General features: G+C 43.0%; 1 protein-coding gene across 1 annotated transcript in view; it reads right to left on the bottom strand.

Annotated features, from left to right (window-relative positions):
• Window positions 1-10,485: 10,485 nt before the first annotated feature.
• The window catches only part of LOC120056660 (collagen alpha-1(XXIII) chain), a 53,186-nt gene continuing 51,761 nt past the window's right edge, over window positions 10,486-11,910 (bottom strand). Inside the window, exon 25 of the mRNA XM_039004871.1 lies at window positions 10,486-11,711. Coding sequence (XP_038860799.1) covers window positions 11,709-11,711 — 3 coding nt within the window. The 3' untranslated portion in view covers window positions 10,486-11,708. The remainder of the gene's footprint in view (window positions 11,712-11,910) is intronic.

Raw genomic sequence — 11,910 nt, 5'->3', positions numbered from 1 at the left:
CCAAGATATACCAGAGCCTGTCATTTTCAATGGGAAGAAATTAATCAGAACAAGCAAGGAGGTAAAAAGAAGAAGCAAGGTGGTGGTCAGAGCGAAGCACGAGATAGCGAGGTCCTATTGGCGCGTTCTAGCATTATTTGCATATTATCGTCTACTCTGTGAAGTGCGCTTGTGCAATAACTATATTCGCCCTTGCACTCCTTCTAAACAACGGCATTTTTGGAAAAAGTTGCAAAGGGTAAAGTTTACATAGCGTAGTCCACTCTGTTTGTTACATATTTTCGTTTCGGAAACAGAAAACTGTATTGAGATCTCATATTTAAATCGAGGAGTAAATGTGCAGAATGTCGGTCAAAATTAATCCCGCATCGTCTTCTCCCACTGCAGGCTTCCTCTCTTCACCAAATTTGGTAGTGAGTGGAAACGCCAAACGGATGCTTCACATTTATATATCCGGCGAAATATCTGGCCATTGTTATAGCTGTAGACATATTCTTCTTTAAATTTGTATTGGCGGATCACAACCAACTGAAAGGTGGATTCATCGACACCTACTGGACTGGAGTGTTCATCTATTTCTATTCTCTTGCTCTGTGTTTCCGTCTACTGTTCTGGAGTGTGAATTCATTACACTTTATGACACAAAAAGGGAAGTGACAAAAGATAGGGAAAAGGGAAGAAAAATTGCCATACCAACAGACCCTACACCCATTAAAACCTCACCATTATTCCACTACTTGTCCCTATTTGATTCTACACTAGGCTGGCAGCCTGGGAGGATTTGAACATCTTAGTCATGTTCTGTTATAATCTCCACCCGGCACAGCCAGAAGAGGACTAGCCACCCCTCATAGCCTGGTTCCTCTCTAGGTTTCTTCCTAGGTGCTGGCCTTTCTACTCCTGCATTGCTTGCTGTTTGGGGTTTTAGACTGGGTTTCTGTACAGCACTTTGAGATATCAGCTGATGTAAGAAGGGCTTTATAAATTAATTTGATTTGATTTAGATGGTATAGAGTATGAGATTAGTAATGTAGGGTATGTAACATTATATAAAGTGGCATTGTTTAAAGTGACTAGTGAAATATCACATTTTTTATTATTAAAGTGGCTAGAGATTTGAGTCAGTATGTTGGCAGCAGCCACTCAATGTTAATGATGGCTGTTTAACAGTCTGGCCTTGAGATGGAAGCTGTTTTTCAGTCTCTCGGTCCCAGCTTTGATGCACCTGTACTGACCTCACCTTCTGGATGATAGCAGGGTGAACAGGCAGTGGCTCGGGTGGTTGTTTTCCTTGATTATCTTTTTGGCCTTCCTGTGACATCGGGTGGTGTAGGTGTCCTGGAGGGCAGGTAATTTGCCCCCAGTGATGCGTTGTGCAGACCTCACTACCCTCTGGAGAGCCTTACGGTTGTGGGCGGAGCAGTTTCTGTACCAGGCGGTGATACAGCCCGACAGGATGCTCTCGATTGTGCATCTGTAAAAGTTTGTGTGTGTTTTCGGTGACAAGCCACATTTCTTCAGCCTCCTGAGGTTGAAGAGGCGCTGTTGCGACTTCTTCACCACACTGTCTATGTGGGTGGATCATTTCAGTTTGTCAGTTACGTGTACGCCGAGGAACTTAAAACTTTCCACCTTTTTCACTACTGTCCCGTCGATGTGGATAGGGGGGTACTCCCTCTGCTGTTTCCTGAAGTCCACGATCATCTCCTTTGTTTTGTTGACGTTGAGTGAGAGGTTATTTTCCTGACACCACATTCCCAAGGCCCTCACCTTCTCCCTGTAGGCCGTCTCGTCGTTGTTGGTAATCAGGCCTACCACTGTAGTGTCGTCTGCAAACTTGATGATTGAGTTGGAGGCGTGCATGGCCACTCAGTCATGGGTGAACAGGGAGTACAGGAGAGGGCTGAGAACGCACCCTTGTGGGGCCCCAGTGTTGAGGATTAGTGGGGTGGAGATGTTGTTTCCTACCCTCACCACCTGGGGGGCGACCCGTCAGAAAGTCCTGGACCCAGTTGCACACGGCGGGGTCGAGACCCAGGGTCTCGAGCTTAATGAAGAGTTTGGAGGGTACTATGTTGTTAAATTCCGAGCTGTAATCGATGAACAGCATTCTTACATAGGTATTCCTCTTGTCCAGATGGGTTAGGGCAGTGTGCAGTGTGATTGCGATTGCGTCGTCTGTGGACCTATTGGGGGGGGTAAGCAAATTGGAGTGGTTCTGGGTGTCAGGTAGGGTGGAGGTGATATGATCCTTGACTAGTCTCTCAAAACACTTCATGATGATGGAAGTGAGTGCTACGGGGCGATAGTCATTTAGCTCAGTTACCTTATCGACTGTACGTTTGTTCATGTGTAACTTTGTGTTGTTGTCTTTGAAGCACTGCTTTGCTTTATCTTGGCCAGGTCGCAGTTGTAAATGAGAACTTGTTCTCAACTGGCCTACCTGGCTAAATAAATGTGGGGGAAAAAATATTTTTAAAAATACAGTTAACACACACAACCTTTTTCACCGATACTACAGATTCCTTTGTCGCGTGCCCTCCTGCACACTTCTCACATCTATGAATCTCCTTCCTACACTGCTGCAACATGACCATAAGCTTGGCATTTAAAACTCGGGACAAAAGCTCTCACAGGATAACTGACACATCCTAACTTCTCTTTGTCTGTTAAAAACTGTATCAAAACTCAGCCGGACAGTGTCTTCTCTGTTTCACCACACTCTCAACCGGGTCTGCTTCGCACCAAACGGCGGGCTTCACAGACACTGGGAATCTTCCATTTCAGTTAGTCCTTCTCAACACTTAACACCACCCCAGTTATCACTCCTTTCAAAGGCGCCCTGCTCCAGAGATTAAAGCATGTTACAGTTCTTGTCCCTAGGCGAGTGGTATGGAGCGCCCGCTCCCTCTGAACGGAAGAAACAAAAAAAAGTCCACTTCGAGTTACTTTCACCAACTCAACAGTCCCCAACCTCCTCTCCACCCAAAATAACACCACATATGGATCAGCCAGAAGGCAAGGATCCATTCTCTCCAAAAAATCTCACTCCCAATGGGCCAGAATCATTCTTGTCACCATCAGAACGAGGCACGAACACGGCGGTCTTCACTGCACCTGCCACCTCAGGTAATTCATCCTCACTCTCGTCAGGTTCAATTTCTGAGCTACTGGAGTATGTTTTTTTACTTTTGACTTGATGCCAATCTTCCTCACCACACTGCTTTCCTCTAGACTCAGCTCCTTTCCTTCTTCCCCCGAACTGTAGTAGGAGTTCCCGTTTTTGTTCTTCTCCCCCACCACCTATCTTGTCCCAGGTTTTTCCCCCTTTGTTTCTTGAACTTTCCCGCTTTCTTCCTCATATATTCTTCCGAGCTACTGAAATACAGTTGACATTTTTTGTACTTGATGCCTATCAACCTCCCGTCCTCATCCTTCATGTTTGAAAAACTTGTCTCCAGCTTGTTCAAAATAGTAATATTTGTTCAAAATAGTAATATTTGTAAGAATATATGGCTTAGCAAGAAGGCATTCGCAGATGTCTGGGTTTTGACTAGATGCAGAGAGGAAGAGGTGAAGTGAGAGTGGAAACTGCTCAAAATCTTTCTCCTCCAGCAGGTAGCGATTTTTTTCATTTTTTTGCCCACCAAACCAGGAGTTTTTGAATGGAGGTCAATGAGAGTGTCAAATTTGGACAACAAAAATTGTTATGGCTTATTTGCTACGTGAGGCTTATTTAATCTAATATACATTGAGTCTACCAAACATTAGGAACACCTTCCTAATGTTGAGTTGCACCCCCCCACCCCCCTCAGAACAGCCAGAATTCTTCGGGGCATGTACTCTACAAGGTGTCGAAAGTGTTCAATAGGGATGCTGGCCCATGTTGACTCCAATGCTTCCCACAGTTGTGTCAAGTTGGCTGGATGTCCTTTGGATGGTGGAACATTCTTGAACCCAGCAAATTTGCAGTTCTTGACACAAACTGGTGTTCCTGACACCTACTACCATATCCCGTCCAAAGGCACTTTTGTCTTGCCCATTCACCCTCTGAATGGCACACATATACAATCCATGTCTCAAAGCTCAACAATCCTTGTTTAACCTGTCTTCTCCTCTTTATCTACACTGATTGATAAGGGATTTTAGCTTTCACCTGGATTCACTTGGTCAGTCTATGTCAGGGGTGTCAAACTCATTCCATGGAGGGCCTAGTCTCTGCTGGCTTTTGGTTTTTCCTTTCAATTAAGACCTAGACAACGAGGGGAGTTCCTTACTAATCAGTGACCTTAATTCATCAACCAAGTCTCAGGGAGGAGCGAAAACGCGTAGACACTCGACCTTCTATGGAATAAGTTTGACACTTGGTCTATGTCATGGAAACTGCAAGTGTTCCTAATATTTTGTACACTTAGGATAGTCCACCCATTTTAGGAGACTAAAAGTATTGGGACAAATTCACTTATATGTGTATTAAAGTAGTAAAGAAAATAAGTATTTGGTCCGATATTCACAGCACGCAATGACTACATCAAGCTTGAGAGTCTTCAAATTCGTTGGATGCATTTGCTGTTTGTTTTGATTGTGTTTCAGATTACTTTGTGCCCAATAGAAATGAATGGTAGTGTCAATTTGGAGTCCCTTTTATTGTAAATAAGAATAGAATACGTTTCTAAACACTTCTACATTAATGTTGATGCTACCATGATTACGGATAGTCCTGAATGAATCGTGAATAATGATGAGTGAGAAAGTTACAGATGCACAAATATCATACCCCCCCCAAAAAATGCTAACCTCCCCTGTTATTACAATGGTGAGAAGTTAACATGTCTTGGGGGTATGATATATGTGCGTCTGTAACCAATAGATGCCCTTCTTTGCAAGGCATTGGAAAACCTCCCTGGTCTTTGTGGTTGAATCTGGGTTTGTAATTCACTGCTCGACTGATGGACCTTACAGATAAATTGTATGTGTGGGGTACAGAGATGAGGTAGTCATTAAAAAATCACGTTAAACACTATTATTGCACACAGAGTGAGTCCATGCTACTTATGTAACTTGTTAAGCACATTTTTACTCCTGAACTTATTTAGGCTTGCCATAAAAAGGGTTAAATACTTAGAATCAAGAAATTTCAGCTTTACATGTTTTATTAATTTGTAAACATTTATTTGTTTTATTTATCCAATTGTCTCATCGCTGCAACTCCCCAACGGACTCGGGAGAGGCGAAGGTCGAGTCATGCTCCTTAACACCTACCCGCTTAAGCCGGAAGCCAGTCAGAGGTGTCAGAGGAAACACCGTTCACCACAAGGAGTCGCTAGAGAGCGATGAGCGACGTAAAGACCCCCGGCCAAACCCTCCCCTAACCCGGACGACGCTGGACCAATTGTGCGCCGCCCTATGGGACTCTCGGTCACAGCTGGTTGTGACACTTTCTGGGATCGAAACCGGGTCTGTAGTGACGCCTCAAGCACTGCCATACAGTGCCTTAGACCGCTGCACCACTCGGGGGGGGACATAAAAACATAATTCCACTTTTTTTAATCAATTTAAAATTTGGGCTGTAACACAACAAAATGTGGAAAAAGTAAAGGGGTGTGAATACTTTCTGAAGGTACCATACATTTAAAGTGGGTAAAACACTATGTAAATATTATTAAAGTAACCAGTGTTAAATGACTATACAGTGTATTCAAAAAGTATTCAGACCCCTTAACTTTTTCCACATTTTGTTACGTTACAGCCTTATTCTAAAATTGATTAAATAATTTTTCCCTCATCAATCTACACACAATACAAGTCAAATGTTATTTGTCACATGCGCTGAATACAACCTTACAGTGAAAAGCTTACTTACAAGCCCTTAACCAACCATGCAGTTTTAAGAAAAAAATAAGTGTTAAGTAAAAAATAGATAAGTAAAAAATAAAAGTACAAAATAATTAAATAACAGCAGTAAAATAACAATAGCAAGGCTATATACAGGGGGTACTTGTACAGAGTCAATGTGCGGCTTCACCGGTTAGTCGAGGTAATTGAGGTAATATGTACATGTAGGTAGAGATAAAGTGACTATGCAAGATAAAAAACAGAGAGTAGCAGCAGCGTAAAAGAGGGGGGAGGGGCAATGCAAATCGATGCACTTATTGATAAAGCCAGTTACTGATGTGGTGTACTCCTCAATGCTATCGGAAGAATCCTGGAAAATATTCCAGTCTGTGCTAGTAAAACAGTCCTGTAGCTTAGCATCTGCGTCATCTGACCACTTTTTTATTGACCGAGTCACATGAATTCACCACCATCATTAAGTTTGCCGATGACACAACAGTGGTAGGCCTGATCACCAACAACGACGAGACAGCATATAGGGAGGAGGTCAGAGACCTGGCCGCGTGGTGCCAGAACAACATCCTCTCCCTCAACGTGATCAAGACTAAGGAGATAATTGTGGACTACAGGAAAAGGAGGACCGAGCACGCACCAATTCTCATCAACGGGGCTGCAGTGGAGCAGGTTGAGAGCGTCAAGTTCCTTGGTGTCCACATCACCAACAAACTATCATGGTCCAAGCACACCAAGACAGTCGTGAAGAGACCACGACAAAACCTATTACCCCTAATGAGACTTAAAAGATTTGGCATGGGTCCTCAGATCCTCAAAAGGTTCTACAGCTGCACCATCTAGAGCATCCTGATTGGTTGCATCACTGCCTGGTATGGCAACTGCTCGGCCTCCGACCGCAAGGCACTACAGAGGGTAGTGCATATGGCCCAGTACATCACTGGGGCCAAGCTTCTGCCATCCAGGACCTCTCCACCAGGCGGTGTCAGAGGAAGGCCCTAAAAATTGTCAAAGACTCCAGCCACCCTAGTCAAAGACTGTTCTCTCTGCTACCGCACGTCAAGCGTTACCGAAGCACCAAGTCTAGGTCCAAGAGGCTTCAAAACAGCTCATACCCCCAAGCCATAAGACTACTGAACATCTAATCAAATGGCTACCCAGACTATTTGCATTGCCCCCCTCTTTAACACTGCTTCTACTCTCTGTTATTATCAATGCATAAGTCACTTTAATAACTCTACCCATGTGTATATATTACCTCAATTACCTTGACTAACCGGTGCCCCCGCACATTGACTCTGTACCGGTATCCCCTGTATATAGCCTCGCTATTGTTATTTTACTGCTGCTCTTTAATTATTTGTTACTTTTATTTCTTCTTTTTTATTTTTTTATTCTTAAAACTGCATTGTTGGTTAAGGGCTTGTAAGTAATCATTTCAATGTTAGGTCTACACCTGTTGTATTCGGCACACGTGACAAATAACATTTGATTTGACTCGGTGAAACATATGATATTACAATTTTTTATGTCCGGTTGGTAGGATATAAATGCTTGTAGTTCGTCTATTTTATTATCCAATGATTGTACGTTGGCTAATTGGAACAATGGTAAAGGCAGATTACCCACTCGCCGTCCGATCCTTACAAGGCACCCAGACCTACGTCCCCGATATCTCTGTGTCTTTATCCTGCAAATGACGAGGATGAGGGCCTTATCGAGTGTCTGGAGTAAATCCTTTGTGTCCGACTCTTCTTCCAGTACGGGGTGAATAATCGTTGTCCTGATATCTAGAAGTGCTTTTCGGTCTTAAGAGACGGTGGCAGAAACATTATGTACAAAACATGTTACAAATAATATTTCAAAAACACACACAATAGTACAATTGCTTAGGGGACCGTAAAATGGCAGCCATCACCTCCGGCGCCATTATCATTATACAGGTCCATCGTGTTTCCATTGGTCATCCTTGAGGTGTTTCTACAATTTGATTGTTTACCACAGTTCACCTGTGTTGAGGATCAGCGAGGCAGATGTGTAGTTGCCTACCTGCACCACCTGGGGTCGGCCCATCGGGAAGTCTAGGATCCAGTTGCACAGGGCCCTGAGCTTAGTGATGAGCTTGAAGGGCACTAAGTTGTTGAAGGCTGAGCTATAGTCAATAAAAAGTGTTGTAGTGGGTCTAGGGTGTCGGATAAGGTGGAGGTGATATGATCCTTAACTAGTGTCTCAAAGTACTTCATGATGACAGAAGTGAGTGATAGTCATTTAGTTCAGTTACCTCCACTTTCTTGGGTACATGAACAATGGTGGACATCTTGAAGCAAGTGGGGCCAAAAGACTGGGATAGGGAGAGATTGAATATGTAAACACTCCTGCCAGCTGGTCTTCACATGCTCTGAGGGCACGGCTTGGGATGCCTTCTGAGCCGGAAGCCTTGCGAGGGTTAACACGCTTTTAATGTCTTACACACGTTGGCTACAGATAATGAGAGCACACAGTCCTTGTGAGTGGCGGGGGCCTCAAAATGGGTGAAGAAGGTGCTTAGCTTGTCCGGGAGCGAGGCGTCGATGTCTGCGACATGACTGGCTTTCCCTTTATAATCCTTGATTGTCTGGAGTCCCTGCCACATACGTCTCGTGTCGGAGCCGTTTAATTGCGACTCGACTTTGTCCCTGTACTGTCATTTTGACTATTTCATTGTCTTACGGTGGTCATAACTGGTCAGTTTGTACACGTCCATGTTCCCAGTCACCTTGCCTTGGTTAAATGCACGGTCAGATTTGTGTGAATTCTGCCATATTGGTGATAACTGACCAATGCAGGACTGAGGGTGACGCTTTACAAATGAGGAGGAGGGGTGATGCTTGACTAGTGCAAGTTTGATATTTGACTAGGGGAGGGATGAGGTCTGAGGGGGAATGACAGAGTTCCTGATATGTAGATAGATCTATCGCTAAAGATTCTTACAACAGATTAGCTAGCTTCTTATAAGGTCAATTAGCTTTTTCCCCCTTTTTTTATTTGACCATTTAAAAACACAATACAACCATGCATGTGGATTAATGCATTTAAAGAAAAAGTTAAAACGTATTTCCATTGTGGCCCTCAAAACAAAACAACAAGAACATACACTGTTTCCCGGGCGTCCATGACGTGGATGTCGATGAAGGCAGCCCCCCGTTGCCTTAATCGAGGGGTTGGGTTAAATGCGGAAGACACATTTCAGTTGAATGCATTCAGTTGTACACATATACACCTATAAGCTACAGAAAGAAGGCTAGGCAATAGACCTACTAAGGCACAAATCATCAATTCACCAGACATTCCAGCCTTTGGACAAAGTTACACAAATAACAGATAGGACAAAACATTGTAGTTAAACACTCATGTGCAATAATAGAGCAGCAGGTCCCCTAGCTGGTTGGTTGATCTCAGAAAGTTCTGAATCGTTGATCGGTCTCATGATCAGACTCGCGCCGCCCGCGATGATAGCAGTAGTCCACCTGGTTCACACCAGCAGCATTTATATTGTGTAGATCAGGATTTCCCAAACTTGGTCCTGTGGCCCCCCCTGGGTGCACGTTTTGGTGTTTGCCCTAGCACTACACAGCTGATTCAAATAGTCAAAGCTTGATGATGAGTTGGTTATTTGAATCAGCTGTGTAGTGCTAGGGCAAAAAAAACTAAACATGCACCCAGTGAGAGCCCCATGACCGAGTTTAGGAAACACTGGTGTAGATGACCACCGTAATTGCTCGTTCATCCTCCCTTCCTTGCCGATTTATTGTTTTCCCCTGCTAGCCTCGCATCAAAAAGGCTAGAAAACTGCTTGAAAGTTCCCTGGTTGGCAACTTTTATAGTCTTTTATGTTCTTTAGTTGAGTCAACCACTCCAATGCGCACACATTTTTACACATGTAATAAGACAGAAAAAAAAACGGAAAAAAATATAAACAGACAAAACGGACAAGGGACAGAACCTGGGAGCCAGGGTTCTTGTCTGGAACACTGTGCTCAGAGGGCACTTTTGGTACTGCATTTTAGCTGAAGCCTAACCCAAAAGGACAATTCCCATAGACGACCCTATTCCGAAAACAACACTTTTGTTATCACCTTTGTGCCAAACATATCCATTGAATTCACTTGAGGTTGGTGGCACCTTAACTGGGGAGGATGGGCTCGTGGTAATGGCTGGAGCGGAATGAGTGGACTGGTATTTGCTCTGTTCCAGCCATTATTATGAGTCGTCCTCCCCTCAGCAACCTCCAATGATTTTTCCAGTAATTGTCTTCGAGGCCGTTTTTTTCCTTCATCCCTCACAGCCGTAAATATTAACATTTAATATTCATCCATTGTCTGCCAATCATCTGGCTGACGTGATGACATTGTCGCTGCTTGCGCTTGCTCCAGTGCGTGACTACAAAACGGCGTATGCAAACATGAGTAGATTACGTTGAAAACAACAGGCGTCCATCTTGGCAGCAGTCTACAGTTGTTTTATACCTCAATGGACAGAACCGACACCAACCGACAGCATTTACAAAATGAAGAAAAATGAAAAAAGTAGGCCACCAACAATATAAAGTACAATGCAACTTGAACTTCAGAATTAAGAATACAACAATGTGCATTTAAAATAGTATTTAATATGACAGACAACTTAAAAACGGCATGTCCTAAAACAAATATTTAACCCAATCAGCCAACCAGGTAGGTTTGATAGGTAGATGTTTTTGTCTACCTTGATGTCAGATGTAAAGAGTCTTCAAAACATTTTTAGGATTGCTATCATACATTTTCCATGATAGGCCTAATTCAAAAAGTTGTACAGTGTTCTGTGTCAATTAACTCCACATAGCATGGTTAGAGCACTCAGAGGAATGAAAAAAGCATTTGATGCAACAACTCAGCAATAACTTTGAAACCATCATAAACATCCTACAACTTTTTAGACCAATAATGATCTATACATTAAGCACATTTAGGAAAATTATTGCAAACAACGGTTCCATGGTGAAGGCCATCATCTGTGCTTCCCCATACAGATGTAGGATCTTAATTTGATCACTCTTTTGTGGCTGAGAATTTTCCTGCACGGCAGGACACGCAAACTTGTAATGTATTTGAGGTTTAAAAAGGCTCCTAAAGTTTGTAATTTCCACTTAAAAATGTCAAACTTGATTTGCCATAACAAAATGTTTATCAACCCCTACAAAAAATGTCCATTAATTATAATCCACATAATACTTCGCATTTCCTGTTGCTGCAGGATTATTTTCCTGCTGTAGCAAACTGGCTCAAATTAAGAGCCTACATCTGTACCTTTCCTAAGGTTGGGATAGGTGCATGGCATTGGGCCCATGCCATGACGGTTGGTTCTTTCAAAGCAAACAACAATCACAGGAGTGATGGGGTAGAATAATTTGCAAGATGCAGGCTGAGTTGCACACTCCAATGCTGTATCTCCATGTGGGAACACTAGTGAGTCTGTTAGTCAGTCAATCATACTGTATTTCAGGTTAATACTGTATTTGAGGTTCCCCGATTAGATATACTGTAAGCAGCAAAAATGTTCCATCTGGAGCTGAGTGCATTTGCTGCTCTTTTCCATTTGTAACCAGTCTCCTTCTTTGTGTGCACTATATCTTTCCTCTACCTAATCTCTAAACAAAAAAAAATATGTTTTCTTTTCATATGCAAGAAGTAAAAAATATTGATTGTGATAGACGCACAATCCAAATTCCAATATGAAAACCTCAACATATTAAATAGGAATTGGCAACAACAAAAAAACTACACTTGAATTTTAGTTGAAAAATATATATCGATATGTACAGATCCCATGTCCCAGGTAACTCATCACTGAAAAAGAGCAAGAGCAGAGACACACATTCACTAGCAGGTAAATTATACTGTACAATCATACTATACACCAGTGGTTCCCAACCTTTTTCGGTTACTGTACCACCAGCTGAATTTTTCTCTGCCCAGAGTACCCCTGAAGTACCCCCTCGTGCATATTTTACCAGTAGGCTTATGGACTCATGTCTTCTCAAGTACC

The sequence above is a fragment of the Salvelinus namaycush genome, chromosome 12 (assembly GCF_016432855.1).
Source record: "Salvelinus namaycush isolate Seneca chromosome 12, SaNama_1.0, whole genome shotgun sequence".
NCBI classification, from domain to species: domain Eukaryota; kingdom Metazoa; phylum Chordata; class Actinopteri; order Salmoniformes; family Salmonidae; genus Salvelinus; species Salvelinus namaycush.
The sequence above is the reverse complement of the archived record's forward strand: the minus strand, read 5'-3'. Positions and strand labels throughout refer to the sequence as shown.